General features: G+C 28.7%; 2 protein-coding genes across 5 annotated transcripts in view; one reads left to right on the top strand and one right to left on the bottom strand.

The window, feature by feature from the left end:
- Positions 1 to 22045, top strand: part of LOC126904618 (uncharacterized) — a 93799-nt gene that overhangs the window by 46680 nt on the left and 25074 nt on the right. The gene's annotated exons all lie outside the window — the stretch shown is intronic.
- LOC126904605 (serine/threonine-protein phosphatase 6 regulatory ankyrin repeat subunit C-like) lies at positions 6529 to 19076 on the bottom strand. Of its 3 annotated transcripts, XM_050683781.1 has the most exons (4): positions 19019 to 19076; positions 18899 to 18953; positions 7494 to 9413; positions 6529 to 7250 (listed from the first exon to the last, which is right to left on the bottom strand). In XM_050683781.1, exons 1-4 carry the CDS (start codon positions 19022 to 19024, stop codon positions 6535 to 6537), a joined length of 2697 nt encoding a protein of 898 aa, XP_050539738.1. In that variant the 5' UTR covers positions 19025 to 19076; the 3' UTR covers positions 6529 to 6534. The 3 variants fall into 3 exon arrangements, with proteins under 3 accessions (XP_050539738.1, XP_050539719.1, XP_050539730.1); XM_050683762.1 differs by having other exon boundaries at positions 6529 to 9413; XM_050683773.1 differs by lacking the exons at positions 18899 to 18953; positions 19019 to 19076 and adding an exon at positions 12486 to 12505 and having other exon boundaries at positions 6529 to 9413.

The raw sequence follows: 22045 nt of genomic DNA, 5'->3' as shown, positions 1-22045 counted from the left end.
GTATTTAACCTATTTTTGGTCCTTTAAGTTGATTTTTATGAAAGTTTAAAATCTAAAATTGTTGAATTTTTACCTTTTTTAGTTAAATTGCAAGTTTAAAATTGATATCACAAAATTTTATAACAAAAGAATAATGATTTTGTTTAGATTGATATATGATCAGAAACTTATATAATTACTATAACAGTAAATTTATAAAAGAAGCTTAACATTTCTTTAGTAACACTTTTTATATTATTTGTATTTATATCGTAATAAATCCTTTCAATAGAAAAATTTATCATTTTTATGAAACTCTTAGTGTTGAAACAGATTATACAATTAAAATGTTCAGAACTATATTTTTTATAGTTATATCCTATAGTTTCAACTAATTAGTAATAATGTACTTAGTGATATACTTTATATATATACTTTTATATATATATATATGTACTTTTTATGTACTTAATATAAAAAAAAAAAATTTAAATATAGATTTTTTTCTTGGTAAAAATGGTTATTGTATTCAAAAATATACTTTAAGCTTCGATGATAAAATGATAATGTGAACTTATTGAAAAGTGTCAACACAATTTTTTATGAGAAATAATATTTTTTAATAATCCTTTTTTCATTCGAAATACTTTATCTTAATCAGGATATTAATGAGGAACTAGCAGATCATGTAGCTTTTGTAATAATCCACCAATTTTTTTAAAATTAAACAGTATCTAAAGATTTGCATCAAAGCGTTTTTTTTTATAGTGATTTTAATCACTGTCAGATATCATTATATTTGATCCAAATATGCTACGTCACTACTGTGCCGCGACCCCACCCCCCGTGTTGGGTTTTTTATGTTTGTTCATGAAAGTTCTCAGCTCTCACTGGTTCGATTTCAATGCTATTATGTCAAAAATAATCCGATTTTAATATTAATGAACCTATCAGAGACTAAAATTAAAAAAAAAACTTCATTTTTAAAAATTAAAAAAAATATTACAAAATACCTTTAATATATGCATTTTCAAAAAAAAAATTTTATTGTGTTATAATTCTGGGTTTTGTATTTTATTTTATTTTAAAAACCTTAGAAGGGGAATACACTGATATAATCAATATTATATAATTAAATTGACATAGAATATGGTTAAACTCATTAAATTTTTTTTTTGCTTTTTTTAAGTCGAAAAAAGTAACTTTAAAATTAACACAACCCTCACTTGACCTATTTTTTCAACGATATGTCATATGATTACAATTCGTATTTAGTTGAAGATATTACCCTCAAAAATTGAAAACAAATTCTCTTTATCAAATAAAAAGTGGCGTAACCAGCTTTCTGTATACAGTCAATTAAAATTATTTATTTTTAATATTTTTGAAGTATTTATTGTCGAATTAAATTTGATATGATAAAAAATTTCAACTACAAAATAAAATAATTTTCTTTATAATTTATAAATTTTTTAACTCTATTTGTATGTGCTACTACCAGTCTATGATATTACAATTGTTTTGGTAATATGAATCTATATAAATCATTTCTAAAAAAATGATTTTCAGTTTCACCTGAATTTAACAATAGATTTTTACTATTGTAATCAAATTTTATAATACACTAAATTGAGTCGATTTTTTCAGAACTTTTTAATTAGTTCTTTTAGTTAAAGTAAATCATTAAAATTAATTAAGTTCTAAATATATTATTTGTAAATCTTTTTACACTACAAAAGTTAATTAGAAATGATTACTTTGATTTATTTAAGTCATCTATAACGATAAAAATGCAAAATCATCGAGCTTTTCTGATAAATTTACTGTAAATAGTAATTATAAAATTTCCTGACTGCATAATAATCTAAAATACACCATATTTTTATTCTCATAAAATTTTCTATTTAATGATATCAATTATAAACATGTAAGTTGAGCTAAAGTTGTGGTAATAAATTCATTTTTTTTTATTATTATAAACTTTCATTTTAAAGGAAAAAAATGAGTTAAAATTAATTATTTTAACGTATTAAAAATCAATAATAATTTGAAATAATTAATTATAAAAATGAAATAGTATATTATTAAATTATAAAAACTTAAAAATAGCATATTTCCACAACGCCATCCAAATTTAAGTTGAAAAAGTTTTACTTTCTATAGGCATGTTTAAAAATTTGACCTGTCTTGTATGAAGTGAAATGGTCCGATTAAAAAAAAAAAACGGTAGAACTGTGCGGTCGCGCCACAGTGTGAGCGTGGCATAGTTGGGACTAGTATAGATGATATCTGACTGTGATTAAAATCATTATCATAAGAAACGCTTCGATGCAAATCTGTAGATAGTGTTTAATTATAAGAAATTTATGGATTAAACCAAAATCAAAATTTGAACTCAATAAGAATTAATGAAAATTTGCAAAAAAATCATTTCCGCAGTCAATGATTTTTACTGAATCAGCAAACGTTCGTCGCATTAATTTTTTAATAAAATTGGCAATTTAAACTGATTTAAAAGAAAAAAAAAATTGAAATAAGTTTAATTTTAAGTTCTATAATATTAGTATTATATAATATTCAGAAAATCAGTGTACCCCATTTTAAATTATATTAAATTATATTAAAATAAATTAAAATACAAAACCCAAAACTTTAAAACTTTTTTTTGTTTTTCAATTCGAAGATTGGTTTTTAACAAATGTTTTACAATAAATGGCTTCTCCATTTTTATCTATCATTCGCCATAATCTTAAGCTCCCTGTAGGAAGTGACTCCTGCATACTGCATTATTTGGCTAATGTACCTCGTTCTAGATCTTCCTCTTGATCTTGTACCCTCTATCATTCCTTCAATTATTAAACTATGCAATTAATCTCCATGCCTCAACGTGTGTCCTATCATCTGCCATCTCCTTCTCTTTATAATGTCAATCAGTGTTCGTTTTTCATCTATTATCCTCGGGATATCTTCATTTGATATTTTATCAGTCCAGCTTATTTTCTGCATCTTTCTCCAACACCACATCTCTAGAGCTTCTAACATATCTTTCTTTCTTATTAATTGTCCAGGTTTCACTTCCGTAAAATGCTACACTCCAGACGTATGTTTTTATGAGCCGTTTCTTCGTTACTATGTACATATTTTTTGATGTTAGTATTTATCTCTTTTTAAGGAATGTATTCTTTGCTTGACCTATCCTGCTCCTGATTTCCTAGGTAAATTTCCCGTCGTCTGTTATAATGCTGCCTAAGTATTTGAAATAGTCTACTTGGATAATTTCTTTGTTTTCCAATATTATATTTATATATGGTATGTCTTTCTTGTAGCATACTAGGGCTTTGGTTTTGGCTGCGTTTATTTTCAGACTATATTCTTTAAACGTAGTATTCATTGTATTTAACGCTGCTTGTAAGTCTTCCTCAGATGTTGCAAGAACGACTATATCATCAGCAAAGCGAAGCATTGTTATTAGTACCCCTCCTATTTTCACTCAAATTCCTTTTTGTTTTAACCAAAGCTTTATGACGTTTATTGCATTTTCAATAAATACATTAAACAATGCAGGTGAAAGTGGGCACCCTTGTCTCACACCTTTTTGGATTCTGGCAGTCAATGTTGTTGTATTAATGTTAATAATGGATTTTTCTTCTTCATAAATCTTATAGAGAATACGTCTATCTTTAAAGTCTATCTCTGTTTCTTCCAAAATATTAAAGAGACTTGCCCAATTTATGCTATCGAATGCTTTTTCTAGGTCTACAAAGGTCATATAAGTGATATTTTGTCTATCAATTTGCTTTTCAAGTATTATTCTCAGACCTAAAATAGCCTCCCTGGTTCCTTTGTTCTTCCGGAAACCATATTGATCGTTTGGTAATCTGACTTCTATCCTTTTACTTATTCTTTTGCTTTCAATTATTTCCAGTAATTAAGCCGCATGCGATATGAAGCTCAGGGTTATAAAATTTTTGCACTGGTTGGCTCTAGGTTTTTTTGGTAGGATAACTAATCTACTACATCCAAAATCTCTCGGAATTTTCCCAGTCTCGTATATTTGACATAACAGTTCGTACAGAGCGTTCTTTATTTCATCTCCTGACTGCTGTAAGAGTTCTGTGTTTAATTCGTCTGGGCCTGGTTCTTTGATTTTCTTCATTGTTTGAAGTGCGTCTTCAAATTCTGATTTTAGAATCCTTGTATCTGCATTTGAATCAAAGTCACCGTCGGTTGGGTTTTCAACGAGTAAGTCGGTGTTTTCTTCTTCTCCATATAGCTCTTCTACGTATTCTTTCCATCTATTCGCTATCGCTATTTCATCTATAAGTAAATTTCCCTCTTTATCCTTTACGTGTGTGCATTGTGACTTTTTTTCATTGAAATATCGTTTGATAAGTTTATATGCTTTATCCTGTCGATTATATTTCATCATATTGTCTATTTCTTCACAATTCTTTTCGATCCTCATCTCTTTGGCTTTTTTTACTTCACGGATTATTTTATTTCTTAACATCTTGTATAGTCTTTTACTTTCTTCATCTATTTTGTTTTTAAGCAATCTTCTTCTTTCTATATCTTGAACTATTTCCATTGTTATTCATTTGCATTTCGGAGCTGGTTTTTCCCTAGTTAATATTTCTTTTGCAGACTGGTCAATAGATTCTTTTATGCGACGCCAACCATGCTCTATATTATTACAATCATTTATCCTCGGCTTACTTTTGGTTTCAAGTTTTTATTTGCATTTCTTTTCGAAGAGTTTTCTTATTTCTGGTTGTTTTAGTTGACACAAATTCCATTTATGCCCCTTATTTTTTGGTTTTTCTAACTTCTTGAATTTCAATACGGACTTGATCATTACCAGGCTGTGGTCACTGTCAATATCCGCTCCTGGGTAGGAATTATTCTATTTGATTTGGTTTTTGTATCTATTCTTTACCAGGATATAGTCTAATTGGTATCTGTTAATATCACCTGGCATTTTATACGTAAAACATCTTCTTTTATGATTCATGAATAAAGTATTTGTTAACTAAATCATGTTGTCTACAGAATTCGACAAGACGATCACCTCTATCATTCCTTGTTCCGAGTCCGTATTTACCAACTTCTCTGCCGTCTGTATTTTCACCCACAATCGCATTCCAGTCCCCCATGATAATTAAATTTTCCTTACTATTTGTAAGATTAATGAGTTCTTCTATCTGTTCGTAGATCTCTTCTACTTCTTCATCGTTTGCTTGTGTTGTGGGCATATATGAACATTCCATGTTTTTATCATACTACAAGGGTTTCGCTGGGTGACGACCTGAGGTACCTTGTTTGGCCTCCTGCTGGGAATAAGCTCTCCGATAAGGTTGTTTCCATACATTATATCATTTATTGTGCTGGTCATTTGTTAATTGACTAAAGAGATTAATGTGGTGGTTTCCTCTTGCCTTCCACATCGCAGCCGTGTTCATGGTCTCCATGCACGCCTACTACTTCTACCTGGCTATAGCTGTACCTGCTTACGAAGCATCCACCTATAGCCAGTACTGAAGGCGCTGCTGCTCACCTTCAGGTCCATTTTTTTGTCGCCTCTTACGACGAGTATGGACTACCGTGGCTGTTTTCTGGCCCCTACCCACAGGGGATAATAAATTTAATTTTATGTTCTATAATATTAGTCTTATATAATATTCAGAAAATCAGTGTACCCCATTTTAAATTATATTAAAATAAAATTAAAATACAAAACCCAAACTTTAACAGAAAAAATAGCATATTTTTGAATATTATATAATAAACATGATTATAATATAAATAATGATAATATAAACAAAAAGAAAAAACACATCATATTCAAATTAATACTTTCTCAGCTTCGCATCGAAGCTAAAATATGACTTTTTATACTTGTAGGACAACTCATTTTTGGATCTTATTAATGAACATCAATAAGTGGGTCCTGTAAATCGTAAAGAATCTTTGGACTTCATAATGTTAAGTTGCATACATTAATCCTTATGAATTTTTGGTACTAATTTTTGATATTTATTATAAAATATCAAAACTTAAAATATAATGTAAGCTCTTTGCATTGTTCCTCGTAAATTCTAATACGATATTTTTATTTTTTAAATAAAATGGAGCAATTTAAGCTATCCATATGTATCTTACAAAGGTTGTTCACAGGGGGAACTATGGGGTTCAAGCTACTCACAACAAAATTTATTACGTTGACTTAATCTTAAAAAAATTTTTAGGTACAATTCAGAAGCATAGTATTTTGTGAAATGTATATTTAAATACCAAAAATTAATTGAGTTGATACGATTTGTTTAAATAAATATAGTCCTGGTTTTCATATTTATCTTCTAAATTAATTCTTCTAAATTGGTTTATTTAGTGATGATAAATTGTTAATAAACCAATCTGTCAAAATTTCAAAAATTCTATTACTAAAATCAATACCTTTTCAGATAATCACCAGAAATCAAATAAATTAATTTTACAAATAATGTAATAATGGCAACTTAAAAAATAAAATAAAAATAATTATATTTTAATAAAAAATTAATTAAGACAGCCATTTTCGACAGCATAGTTGATTATACTTATATAATTTTTTTGAGTAGCTTCATAAATTGTTCCTCTACTCCATGGACAATAATTTTCATGGGCATATTTTAAGCAATCAAATTGACCATTTGCAGCAGCAAGTCTTGTTGTCCCTTCGTCCCACAAACATCCATTTAAATGACTATATTTTAGGCAGTCTATGTGACCATTTGCAGCAGCACCACTCTTTGTCCCTTCATCCCATTTACATCCATTTTTATGTGCATACACCAAACAGTCAATATAACCACTAGCAGCAGCCTCCCTTGTTGTGCCTTCGTCCCACTCACAACCATTTTCATGGGCATATTTAATGCAGTCTAAATGTCCATTCGCAGCAGCCAATCTCATTGTACCTTCAACCCATTCACATCCATATTTATGGGCATATTTTAAACAATCTAAATTACCATGCACAGCTGCTGCAGCTATCGTATCTTTATCCCAATTACATCTCTTTACATTAGCATATATCAAGCAGTTTAAACACCCACTTGCTGCAGCAGCTCTAGTTGTGGCTTCATCCCACGGACATCCATTTGTATGGGCATATTTTAAACACTCAAACTTACTATTATGTGCAGCCACCCTTATCGTAGTTTCATTCCAAAAGCATCCATTTTCATGAGCATATATTAAACATTTTAAATGTCCATTAGCAGCAGCTCTTTCTGTTGTACTTTTATCCCATGGACATTTATTTTCATGAGCATATTTCAAACATTTAAATTTACCACTAGAAGCAGCTCCACGTGTTGTTTTTTCATCCCAAGGACATCCATTTTCATGAGCATATTTTAAACATTCTAATTCACCACTAGATGCAGCTCCGCATGTTGTATTTTCATCCCAACGACATCCATTTTCATGAGCATATTTTAAACATTCTAATTCACCACTAGAAGCAGCTCCACGTGTTGTATTTTCATCCCAAGGACATCCATTTTCATGAGCATATTTTAAACATTCTAATTCACCACTAGATGCAGCTCCGCATGTTGTGACTTCATCCCAAGGACATCCATTTTCATGAGCATATTTTAAACATTCTAATTCACCATAAGCAGCAGCTCCACGTGTTATGTTTTCATTCCAGGGACATCCATTTTCATGAGCATATTTTAAACATTCTAGTTCTCCATAATAAGCAGCCGCATCTGTTGTGACTTCATCCCAAGGACATCCATTTTCATGAGCATATTTTAAACATTCTAATTCACCACCAGAAGCAGCTCCACGTGTTGTATTTTCATTCCAAGGACATCCATTTTCATAAGCATATTTTAAACATTCTAATTTACCATTAGAAGCAGCTCCGCATGTTGTATTTTCATCCCAAGGATATTTATTTTTATGTAAATATTTTAAAATTTTTAGATTACCTTCTAAGGCAGCCATAGTAGTTGCATCTTTATTCAATTCGCATAAATTTTCGTGGGCATATTTTAAAATTTCTAGATTATCTGTTTGAATAGCCCTGAACACAATAGTGAGTTCATTCCATTCACAGCCATTTTCATATGCATATTTTAAGCATTCCAAATGACCATATTTTGCAGCTGCTTCTGTCGTGCTTTCATTCCACGGACATTTATTTTTATGTAAATACTTTAAGATTTCTAAATATCCTTTTTTAGCAGCAGCCTTTGTTGTTTCTTCGTTCCATTCACATCCATTTTCATGAGCATATTTTAAACATTCTAAATTACCATATTTTGCAGCTGCTTCTGTCGTGCTTTCATTCCACGGACATTTATTTTTATGTAAATACTTTAAGATTTCTAAATATCCTTTTTTAGCAGCAGCCTTTGTTGTTTCTTCGTTCCATTCACATCCATTTTCATGAGCATATTTTAAACATTCTAAATTACCATATTTTGCAGCTGCTTCTGTCGTGCTTTCATTCCACGGACATTTATTTTTATGTAAATACTTTAAGATTTCTAAATATCCTTTTTTAGCAGCAGCCTTTGTTGTTTCTTCGTTCCATTCACATCCATTTTCATGAGCATATTTTAAACATTCTAAATTACCATATTTTGCAGCTGCTTCTGTCGTGCTTTCATTCCACGGACATTTATTTTTATGTAAATACTTTAAGATTTCTAAATATCCTTTTTTAGCAGCAGCCTTTGTTGTTTCTTCGTTCCATTCACATCCATTTTCATGAGCATATTTTAAACATTCTAAATTACCATATTTTGCAGCTGCTTCTGTCGTGCTTTCATTCCACGGACATTTATTTTTATGTAAATACTTTAAGATTTCTAAATATCCTTTTTTAGCAGCAGCCTTTGTTGTTTCTTCGTTCCATTCACATCCATTTTCATGAGCATATTTTAAACATTCTAAATTACCATATTTTGCAGCTGCTTCTGTCGTGCTTTCATTCCACGGACATTTATTTTTATGTAAATACTTTAAGATTTCTAAATATCCTTTTTTAGCAGCAGCCTTTGTTGTTTCTTCGTTCCATTCACATCCATTTTCATGAGCATATTTTAAACATTCTAAATTACCATATTTTGCAGCTGCTTCTGTCGTGCTTTCATTCCACGGACATTTATTTTTATGTAAATACTTTAAGATTTCTAAATATCCTTTTTTAGCAGCAGCCTTTGTTGTTTCTTCGTTCCATTCACATCCATTTTCATGAGCATATTTTAAACATTCTAAATTACCATATGAAGCAGCTACAAAAGTCGTATCATCATCCCATTCACATCCATATTCACGGGCATATATTAAAAATTCTAAGTTTCCGTTTTCAGCAGCTTTTCTAGTGGTACCTTTTTCAAATTGGCATATTACATCGTCACCTGAATATTGAATCCCTACATGATAATAATTGTTTATTAATATTAGCTTTAATAAAATGTTTATATTTGTATAAATAAAATTTTTAGTATTCTAGATTATTAAAGAAGTATATTTAATTAAGAGAAAATCAATTTTTTTTCGTCTGACAGGTTGGGATTAAGGTATACATGAGTAATAGGCATAGACTTTTTATACAGAAATTTGTCTAATGTTATTTGTACTAAAAATAGATATTAGGCAAATCCATAAGCCAAATAATATTTATTATTGAACTTGTAATTAATTTATACTTTAAATTTTTTCACTCAGTATTTCAGGTAAGACCATACTTGAGCTCTTAATTAATGAATTACAAGGTAAGTTGGCGCTACGGCGACTCACAACTGATGGAATCAAAGCTGATCTCATGATTGAGAAGTTTCTTAAGTAAAAGGGTGTTAATGTGGGGAACATAAAGTGTTACCCCGTTCAAACCAAAAATCCTCTCCCTCAGAGTAAAGATGTTCCTAAAGGTAGTACCAGTCAGATAAAAGGAACTAACAATGACAGACCGGACAATGCACTGGATAATGCAGAGGAAAACAACACTGAGTAGGCCCTCTCACATGTTTGGTATACGACCCTGCATTTGTATATTAACGAGTATATAGCCAAAATTGAAGACTTTGAAAATACGGTGGTACTCCAGCGCAACCATATTACTGAGTATGAGACTGAGTCGGTCCGATTTATCCTTACATATATTGATTTAATTAAGAAAATAACTGGTCTATAACACCTTTTGATTGCCCGGTATTAAAGTTTCCAATCATAAACCTAATAAGGCATCGAAGAAGCAAAAAATCATGCTGTTGAAGAAAATAACAGAGAAGAAAAAAGGTTCGCAAATACTGGAAAGTAGTGACATCTGACAAAGATTCACTTTATGACCTCCGGGTCCGAACCGCAAACTTATTTACCGAATAATTGTTGACTAACGAACAGAGTGATTTTTAGCGTCCGACCAGAACCCAAAATTAGTTGAGTTACCTGAGATAAATTTAGAAAAAACATATCTAAAGGGTAAAAGTGACTATTTTAGTGACTCTATTAGCCAAAAACAGTAAAATAGCAACAATTAACTCGGAGAATATCATTATTTATGACATTAGAAACTGACAAACTTAAGGTATAACTTTGACCTAGTATGCCCGGAAACAATGGAGCGACAATCCAATTTACTGGCGCTTACACCAAGAATACCTCTTGCAATAACAGAACGGATGGCAAGATTATCGTCTTTCCTTCGGACATAGCAAATCACTTGTTATGAAGTAATCGTGTATTTTGACAATATATTCATTGGACATCAAGGTTAGAAAGAAACTTACTGGAGCATCGGTAATCATTTTTTCTGGCCCGGTATGAGAGAGTCAGTACGTCAACAAGTCACATTTGTGTTTGTGTTAAATGACTAAACCGGAACCTAGACGACCCAATGTGACCATACCCTGCGAATCATATGGCGACAGATTGCTACAGTAGATGGGTGGAAGCATACCCACTTGAGCAATCCATCGCTACTTTTGAAATTAATTTTTTCTCTCATCTCGGATATGATAGAATACATACAATGGAACACAGTTCGTCACCAAGACAATAGAAAAAACACTGAAAAGTGGGGCACAGATGGATAGTCAAATCCAATTCACTATTCAAGAGCAAACCCAATAAAACTTCGTAATCAAAAGTGGAAAAAGAGGTCTTTGTACAGCTTTGGTGGACAATTCATATAGTCACTGAGACTTCTGTATTCCAAACATACTTTTTCCAAAAAAAAATCGTTGGAACAAGCTAATAGAGAGCACTCTTTTTGAGCGGGTTTCTGGATAAGAAGGCAAAGCCCACCGTGATAGGCTGCTGGACATTATTTCTACGGGTAAACAACCGGACTCACGGAATGATAATTTGAAGCACATAGAACGGAAGAATAATTTTACCGAATCGTTACCAAAAAAGCCAAAAATGACCATAACTTCAGTTAGATAACCAAAACTGCGGTGTCTTCGATGGGAAAATTAAAATTACCAGGGAGAGGACAACCCTCTCAATATTTCGGTAAAAATAATGCTGATCACAATTCGTCTTACCGTGTTTATCCCTTATCCAGATTGGATTTCAGGAAGTATTCCTAACAACCATTGTCTGTTACAGGATGACCAACAACAAGCAGCAAGGGGAAGCCTACCAGTTAGCCACTAAAACCGCGATAATGATACGCCAACAGATAAAAACGCTGATACGGCAGCTAGTGGTATTATTAGTGAAAACCCTCGAAGAGCTGCTGAATTGGAGTAGTAACCGAGTTAGAATAGCAGAAGTGTGGGAATTGCGATTACAGTTTGACCAAGCGGGTTAACCAAGGAAAAACCCGGAAACGAAGCGATGGTCACATGTTCGCCTTCTTAGGCAACCATCACAATAACGGCTGAAGCAAAACTGTCCGAATCTCCGACACTATACTCGGGACGAGCATGGCCGCTCACGTCCAAAACAGGTGGTGCAAGCCTTTAATCAGTCTCTTCCAGTCGTAGTAGTGGTAAGCGGAATGGGAAGTAGATCTCGTCCCGACGGAAACGTGAAAATTTCCCGACTGCTTATTAATCCTAAAAATACCATTTTTTAAATTCTTATAAAATATTATGTTTAATGAATTATATCAATTTTAAACTTGTAAGTTAAAATAATAAAAAAAACCAGCACAGGGGGGTCGCGGCACAGTGGTAACGTAGCATAGATGGATCAAGTATAATGATATCTGACAGTGATTAAAATCACTATAAAAAAAACGCTTCGATGCAAATCTTTATATAGTGTTTAATTTTAAAAATTTGATGGATTATTCCAAAAGCTACTTATTCTGCTAGTTCCTATTAATATCCTGATTAAGATAAAGTATGTCGAATGAAAAAAGGATTATTAACAAATATTATTTCTTATAAAAAAATTGTGTTGATCCATACACTTTTAAATAAGTTATAGCATTATAAAGTTAAAAATGTAATAAATAAAATCGAGAATTTAAACACAAAAATAGTATACGATACCCATTTTCACCATTAAGACAAAATAAAGTCTGAAATTTTTTTTTCCATAATTAATTACATTACATTAGCTTTAATTTAAGATATATATAAAAGTGTCAGATTTTCCGGAACACTTTCAAAAATTAAGTTGAAAAAGTTGTCATTTTGAATCCCCCCTTGTAGGTAGGTAAAGAGTCAGATTTATAAAAAAAATATACCAAATAATAGTTAAGACATAAGCATCTCTAAAAAAAAATTATATTGATTTGGTTAGGTTTTAAATAAAAAAAATTGAAAAAATTAGCGGTTTTTAAATTTGTAATTTTTTTGGAGGTTTCCTCCATTTACGAGGAACATAGTAGTCTGATAGTTCTGATCATGAATCTATAGGAGTTTCAAAAAATTTGTATGAAAAAATATGTATAAATGGTCAGCAAATGAAATTGTATAAAAAATACTAGGACTGCTCGTCATAATATTATTACTTAAATTTCCAGAAAACGTGATCATATAAAAAAGTTAGGTGATACTGCAAATCCTTTGGATATTTGGAATATGTTTTTTACAGATTCTATTTTAACTGAAATTTTAATTAAGACCAATTTAAAAATTGATAGTGTCCGTCAGAAATATAAAGATCACTTTTTGGCTTATTATATTATTCAGCTGTTTTTAAGTAAAATCATAAAAGTGCAGAACTTTTATTTACTACTAATGGGACTGGCCGCAAAATATTTTGTTTAGTTATAAGTCAAAAAAGGTTCTTATTTTTAATTAACTGTTTACGTTTTGATAATCCGGATACTAGAGATCAAAGAAAAGAAAATAATCCTACCGCTTTTATTTCTGAAATTTTCGACGAGTTCATAAATGATTGTAAAAAAATTATTTGTTAAGAGAACGTTCTAGTAAAAACGATACGCATACAATGCTCCAGAGATGGCGTTGTGTTCCATATCGGCGGCAAGGTCATACCGTCATTAATTTTTTCTTTTTTGCTCATAAATTTTTTCAAGAAAAACTCAGTGTCGTATTAGCGTAAATATTTTACTTAATGTTTTGTGGCTGATATATTGTTTATAGTTGTTTTATCATAGTATTAGAACTATCTAGAAGTTACTACACCTATCATATAATGTAGGCCCATATATTTATTAAACTACAGAGATTTTCTCGGTAGTTTGTCTAGCCTATCAGTTCACGTATACTTACCATTCCACATGTTTCTCTCCATTTTTAATTTTTATACTCAGTGAACAATGTTTACTGAACATACTCGAACTTAAATAAATATAATATTTAATAACTCATCGTTCGTAATTCATAACTATAAAACGGTAGCACAGTGGGGTCGCATCACATAATGGACGTAGCATAGTTGGGACAAGTATAGAAGATATCCGACAGTGATTAAAATCATTATCATATGTAACGCTTCGATGCAAATCTGTTGATATTGTTTAATTTTAAGAGATTGGTAGATTATTTCAAAAGCAACCATAACTCTTATCCCCTTAATTTTATCCCGATTTACAATTATAATATATGAATACATAATAATTAAAGTAATTAAACTTAGTATGAAATTGATTTTCAATATTATAATATTTAATTTTTACGAAGATAAAAAGGAGTATATTCCTTTACTTTTAACGTGTATAAAAATTTAAAGGGATTGATGCAATACTTTTTAATAAAAAAATTTTGTTACTTTTGAATAAATAAACTAGACTACAAGGAACTTTCATCAAAAACAAAAATATACTTTTCTAAATCAACTTTCGCGCTGTTTTCAAATATGCAATTAGACTTTTTCTATCACTTTTTATTTTAGCTTCCATACGAAGATGACAAGGTATTAATTTTACTATGATGTGTTTTTTTTTTGTGTCTGTGAACGCTCAATCTCAGCTCTCGCAGGACCGTTTTTGATAAAAAATATGTCAAAAGATCACAAATCGTATCTAGTCGAAGACATTACCCTTAAAATTTTGAAAAAAATTCTCTCGTTCCCGTAAACGTGGAAATCTCCCAAAAAAATACAAATTTAAAAATCCCTAATTTTTGACATTATTTCAATTTTTTTAAATTAAAATTACCATAAATTTTTTAATAATGACCGAATCAATATAGCATTTTTTTATTGATACCTCAGGTATTTACTTATCATTTGATATCTTTTTGTGAACATTTGACCCTTTACCAGCCCACAGGAAAGGTTTTAAAATGGTAACTTTTTCTAATTATCTTTTAAAAATGTTCTGGAAAGACTGATACTTTTATATATACCTTAAATTAAAGTTTATGTAATATTCTTTAATTTGAAAAAAAAAATTAATCTCTGGACTTATCTTCATGGTGAAAATGATTACCGTATGTAAAAATATGCTATTTTTGTGATAAAATTCTTGCGTTTTAATTTATTTTAATATACCTGACAACAGGAGTACACCGATTTTCATAAATATTATATTAATCAAATTGATATACATAGAAAGTTAAACTTATTTAAATTTTTTTACTTTTTATAGTTGATGGAAGCGACGTACGGTTGCCTAGTCGGTAAAACTTTTGTCTAACGCGCTTGGGGTACAAAGTTCCAAACCGCGTATGGCAAGGAAATTTTTCTTAATTATTTTTAAGTTAAAATAAATTTTAAACTCCTTTGATTTTTATCTCATTTAGATTCAATGACTTCAATAAATATCAAGGATCCCATCACATTAAAAGACGCAAGTGTCATCGGAGGGTTTGGTTGGGTTCTTTAAAGGATTAAAAAAATAGGTTAAATATGTCATTTTCCTTATTTTTAAAATATTAATAATCAAAATTAATATTAATTTAAAACAATTTTTTTTTGTTCTTAATTTTTTTTTTTTATACGTAAATACTTATTTTTTAGTAATAAATAATAATATTAAAACTTATAAGTGGTAGAAAAAGTCTAATTGCACATTTGAAAACATCGCAATAAGTTGATTTAGAAAAGTATATTTTTGTTTCTGACGAAAGTTCCTTGTAGTCCAGTGTATATAACTTATAACTTTGTTATAAATAACAAAGATTTTTTATCAAAAAATATTGCATCAAGCAATTTAAATTGTTATTCGCGTTAAAAGTAAAGAAATATACATCTACTTTATTATTTTTATAATATCTCCGTAAAAATTACAATATTAAATTATTGAAAATCAATTTCATACTAAATTTAATTGTTGCTTTTCAAATAATCTACCAATTTCTTAAAATTAAACACTATCTACAGATTTCCATCGAAACGTTTCTTATGATAGTGATTTTAATCACTGTCAGATATCATCTATACGTGTTCCGACTATGCCACGTCCATACTGTGCCGCGACCCCACTGTGCTACCGTTTTTTTATTATTTTTATTACCCATTTAAAAAAAACTAAGTACAACACCACACTTTAACAATAAATTTAGCCAAAATCCTTGAAATTATTTCGTACAACTCGAGACAAGCAGTGCTGCAATAGGTACGACAAAATTAGTTTTGCTTAATTCACTCTAAGCACATAAAGCATAGTGGGGGATACATTTATGATTTTTTTTAATCAAATCAAAGGACTTGGCATGATATCTTTATTCATAGGAATAGGTGAAATTAAGATATTATATTGTCATCAGGAACGATAGTAAATAAAAATTCTGATAAGTAATAACAATTCAAAGATTGAGTGCCGGCATAATAAAATTGGTCCGCAAGTGCTAACGAAATTATTTAAAGAAATATTGATAACGTTTTTGGCAAAAAATTGAGTCACACCGCACGCCGCACCATCATCTGTTAATATTTTTAAAATATAATCGTTAGGAGCAGCACTAGTCGACAAAAAAATCTACAAAAGTAGTCCAAAGTACATTTTACTCACTCTGTATTACATTTAGAGCTTTAACATCTATTACAAAATTGAAAGAGGATAATATTTCGAAGACAATCTCATAGCTATTTTGGGATTTGCCTAATAAAAATATTGTTGAAATAAAGTATTGAAAAAAAATATTTTAACTGGAGTTATGTCTTGGGTTATTTATATATAAAAAATGATATATATGTATATATATTTTTTAAATTTAGTTTTAGGTTGTGTCTAAAACCATTATATATAGGTTTTAGCCTTAGTACCTTATTTTGAAAAATCCTAGAACGAAAAAAATGTTTAAAAAATAATTTGATTTTTAAGTTTTTGAAATTATTTACGTTTTGTTGAAATAATACGAAAATACATTTTTTAAATAAAAAATAAGGTCCAAAAAAGTTATCTATATTATAATTGTAATATATATGTATGAACATATTGAAATACTTGATCTTAAAAGATCGAAATATCGCTCTTTAAACGTAGCGGTGTGTCACACCACACTGTACCAGTAGTGTTATATTTTTTCCCTGTACCAGTAGTTACGGGTTAAACATGATATTTTGAATCGATATTTTGCATGGATTATTTATAAAACATTAAAAATCAAAATAAATTTTTAAATGTAAATGCTCGTTTTTATAATTTAGTAATAATCTCAAAAAAAGAGGCGATGGAAATTAATCTAAATGAAGATTTGAAATCTGAATGAAAACGTGGTTAAGCAAAATATATTTTGTTTTATGCTGATTAAAAAGTATTTCAATTTAGTAATATAATTTTACAGTGTAATTTAGTATAAAAACAAATTTTATACTCTTATTATTTGAGGTCAATCCATGCCAAAATCATCCAGAAGTGGTTGCACAACTATCTCATTTTTTTCTTAAATTTTCAGGGTTTAAGCTTTATGTTATATTAAGATAAAAACAATTTTTTTTACAACTTTCCCATTTTTATGGTATTTTAATGTAAAAATGTTAAAAATAACCAGAACATTAAAAACACACACATTATTCAATATTAACTTAATCAAATTATAATTTTAGACATGACATTATAGTAACTTTAAGTTTACATTAAGAAAAAAATTATGTGAAATTCTAAACTTAAATGACTTTCTAAAAATGACGTTTCTGCGTAAATTGGCTATTTTGAGCATAATTAAATACGTTTATAATGATTTTCAAATGTGGTATTGTATAATATATAATCTATGTTTCAACTAAATTTAAAATAATTTTCTTGAGATTTAGAGGCCTATAAAGTTAGATTTTTTTTTTTAAATACACGTATTCTAGATGCATTATTTTTGTTGGGGGACCTAATTTCAGAAAAAATTTTTTTAATTTTTTAGATATACTTCTCTTTAATACACCATAAAAATTTGAAGTTTGAGAAAAAAGTGTAATATGTGAAATTTAGCATTAGAAAATCAGTAAAAGCCGGCGCAAAATCAAATAAATTAATAATAGTTTTTTGTTGTTTTCAAACCACAATTTTGTAATTGTTCTTTTTATTATTGTATATTTAATATATAACGATTAAATATATACACATTATATATGTTATAATTATTCAACTCATTATTTCAGTTACAAAATAAAAAATTAATAAATTAAATTATAATGACGAAATTATAAAATATTTTAATAGTTAATCTTGGTTATATTCTAGTAGTTAGAATATTGTGTTCATAAATATCAGTTAATGATATATTAATGCTTCTGATGGTACTGTTGTTAATTGGTAAAAATCTGTGTTTTTCTGTAGTGTCGAGAATAGTTTTATGCAATTTAAATATCATATTGGGTGTTTTTTTTACTTTTGAGGAGGGTACATCAGTATATTTTATCCCTTTAATTTTTCATCGTAAAATTGAAGCAAAAAAACTTAAGTAAGTTTAACATCATATGCTATTTCAATTATATTTATATTCAATTATATAACTCCCGGTGTAAAGTATTTTAAAATAAAATAAAATACAAAACCGAGAATTTTAATACAAAATTAGCATATTTTTGAATATGTTGGACATTTTCAGCATGATTTTTTTTTTTCAAATTAAAATATATTACATAAACTTTACAATTTCAAAAGTTAAGATAAAAAAGTTGTTATTTTGAAACCCACCCTTTTTGGCAGGTAAAGTGTTAAATGTTTATAAAAATATACCAAATGACAGGTAAATACCTAAGGTATTCATAAAATAAAATTATATTGATTTGTTCAATTTTAAAAAAGTTATGCCAGTTTTAACTAAAATAAGTATTAATAATTTCGAAAATTACCGATTTTTAATATAGTAATTTTTTTGAGGGTTTCCTATATACGTGAAAAGAGGGAAATTTGTTCAATTTTTGAGGGTAATATCTTTGACTAGATACAATTTGTGATCTTTAACGTATTGTTCATCAAAATCGAATCTGTGAGAGCTGAGAATGAATGGTACAGACACAGAAAAAAAAATCATATTCAAATTACCTTTTCAGCTTCTCATTGAAGGTAATACATATAAAAATTGTATAAATAATGTAAAATAGAATTTACCTTCATTAAATATCACACAGGATATTATCAAAATAAGAGATATCAATTGCCAATTCTAAAATAAAATAAAATTATTTTTAAGATTTCAAATGAGCAACTCAGATAATGTGCGTTACTCACCTTCATTTTTATTATAAATGTTAAATTCTGAATAACTATTGACAATTTTTTTTTTACATTAGAATACATGCACTAATGTAACACTAATTTAAAACAATATTATATATTATAATATTATAATATTATATATTATATATTATTATATATTTTAAAATATAAAAATAGTACTTAAAGGAAATATTAAAGTATATAATGAATTATTATTTTTAGTCAAACTATTCATACAAGTGTAAGAAATAATAATCAAATCAGTATTAATATGAACACTTTATTTAATAAAAAAGGTGAATTATTATTACATATACAATTTTATATAAATCCAGTTTTTAAACTGTTTTTATATAAAAAAAAACAATTTTACTAAAAATGGAAAAATATTAGATTAAAATTGGTTGAATTCTTCAATTTATTATTTTTTATTACTATTGACATATCAGTATTACTTGCAGAACTATGATTTGTGCTAGCTGCAAAAGTCAGTAAATTAACAGATATTGATTCTTACCCGCATTTCTGTTATTTTTCATATTTTTCATTACAGTTATTTCTTCAAAATTTTTGGTTAGTGTTTAAAATTTGTTTGTTTTTCAATTTTTTTTTTAACTACTGTTTTAGCTTCGATGCGAAGCTGAGAAGGTATTGGTTTTACTATGATGTGTGTTTTTTTTTTTTTTTTTGTCTGTTACCACTTTTTCTCAGCTCTCACCGAACGGATTTTATTCAACGATACGTCAAAAGATCACAAATTGTATCTAGTCGAAGACATTACCCTTCAAAATTGAAAAAATTTCCCTCGTTCCCCGTAAATGGGGGAAACCTCCAAAAAAATTACAAATTTAAAAATCGCTAATTTTCGAAATTTTTTCAATTTTTTTTACTAAAAACTGCCGTAACTTTTTCAAAAATGAACATATCAATATAATTTTTTTTTATATAGATGCTTGATGTCTTTACCTATCATTTGGTATATTTTTTTTGTAAATCTGACACTTAACCTGCCCACAGGGGGGGATTTAAAATGACAACTTTTTCACAAAAAATTAACTTTTTCAACTTAACTTTTGAAAATGTTCCGGAAGGTCTGACACTTTTATATATATCTTAAATTAAAGCTAATGTAATATACTTTAATTTGAAAAAAAAAAATTTGACCTCTGGACTTGTCTTCGTGGTGAAAGTTGACATCAAAGTTAATAAAAAATTACGATTTTTGTAAAATAATTTTTTTTTATATTTTTAACTTAATAATGCTCTAACTTTTTCAAAAATGAACATATCAATATAATTTTTTTTTATATAGATGCTTGATGTCTTTACTTATCATTTGGTATATTTTTTTTGTAAATCTGACACTTAACCTGCCCACAGGGGGGGATTTAAAATGACAACTTTTTCACAAAAAATTAACTTTTTCAACTTAACTTTTGAAAATGTTCCGGAAGGTCTGACACTTTTATATATATCTTAAATTAAAGCTAATGTAATATACTTTAATTTGAAAAAAAAAAATTTGACCTCTGGACTTGTCTTCGTGGTGAAAGTTGACATCAAAGTTAATAAAAAATTACGATTTTTGTAAAATAATTTTTTTTTATATTTTTAACTTAATAATGCTCTAACTTTTTCAAAAATGAACATATCAATATAATTTTTTTTTATATAGATGCTTGATGTCTTTACTTATCATTTGGTATATTTTTTTTGTAAATCTGACACTTAACCTGCCCACAGGGGGGGATTTAAAATGACAACTTTTTCACAAAAAATTAACTTTTTCAACTTAACTTTTGAAAATGTTCCGGAAGGTCTGACACTTTTATATATATCTTAAATTAAAGCTAATGTAATATACTTTAATTTGAAAAAAAAAAATTTGACCTCTGGACTTGTCTTCACGGCGAAAATGGCTACCGAATGCTATTTTCGTGTGAAAATTCTCGATTTTATTATTCATATTATATTTAACTTTATAATGCTATAACTTATTGAAAAGTTTATGGATCCACACAATTTTTTTATGAGAAATAATATTTTTTAATAAACCCTTTTTCATTCGACATACTTTATCTTAATTGAGATATTAAGGAACCAGCAGATCAAGTAGCTTTTGGAATAAAACACCAATTTTTTTTAAATTAAACACTATCTAAAGATTTGCATCGAAGCGTTTATTTTTGATAGTGATTTTAATCACTGTCAGATATCATTATACTTGATCCAACTATACCACGTCACAACTGTGCCGCGACCCCCCTGTGCTGGGTTTTTATTTATATTTAAAAATATAGAAGTAGGAATAAAGTATGTTAGTAGTTGATTTTAAATTAGTATTACATTAGTATGTATTTTAATGTTTATAAGCTTTGATGTGAAGCTAAAAAGGATTTAATTTTACTATGATGTATTATTTTTTATGTATGTCTGTCACCACTCTTTCTATTTATCTAACAGGACTGATTTTTTTCAACGATACATCAAAAGTACACAAATTGTATTAAGTTAAATACATACCACTTCAAATTTGAAAAAAAAAATTTGTTCAAAAAGTTTTTTTTCTGTCATCTGTTTTTTGATATTATAACTAGTTAAAAAATAGTATTTACATTGTAACGTAACAAATTCGCCAAGGGATAGCAAGAATGAACTTTTTTTACACAGCGGTCTCAACAATTCATTACATTTGCCGCTGACCACTAGATGAGGCGACGAAAGAGAATAAATATAATTAAAATCGAATTCTTTATCAGTATTGATCTCTATTAAAATGACTAGCCGTTATCACTTTGAAATTGCCATTAGATCAGTGTTGGCTCTTTATCTTTCTTCTATCATTGATCGTGCTAGAGTGCACAAGCTTTAGTTTTATTACCATTATTTTTTTCTATGGTAGAGTAGAGTCGCCAACAATGAACAGTCAGGTCTTTTCTGCAAAGCATTCAAACCACTAGATGGGTCTCTTCAAAGACCGGATATCGTTTTTTTTTTTATAATTATAGTTATGTAATGAGCTGTATTTTGTTAATTATT

Source organism: Daktulosphaira vitifoliae, unplaced genomic scaffold, assembly GCF_025091365.1.
Source record: "Daktulosphaira vitifoliae isolate Bord-2020 unplaced genomic scaffold, ASM2509136v1 Scaffold_1, whole genome shotgun sequence".
Classification (NCBI taxonomy): domain Eukaryota; kingdom Metazoa; phylum Arthropoda; class Insecta; order Hemiptera; family Phylloxeridae; genus Daktulosphaira; species Daktulosphaira vitifoliae.
This window is presented reverse-complemented; position numbering and strand designations above follow the sequence as displayed.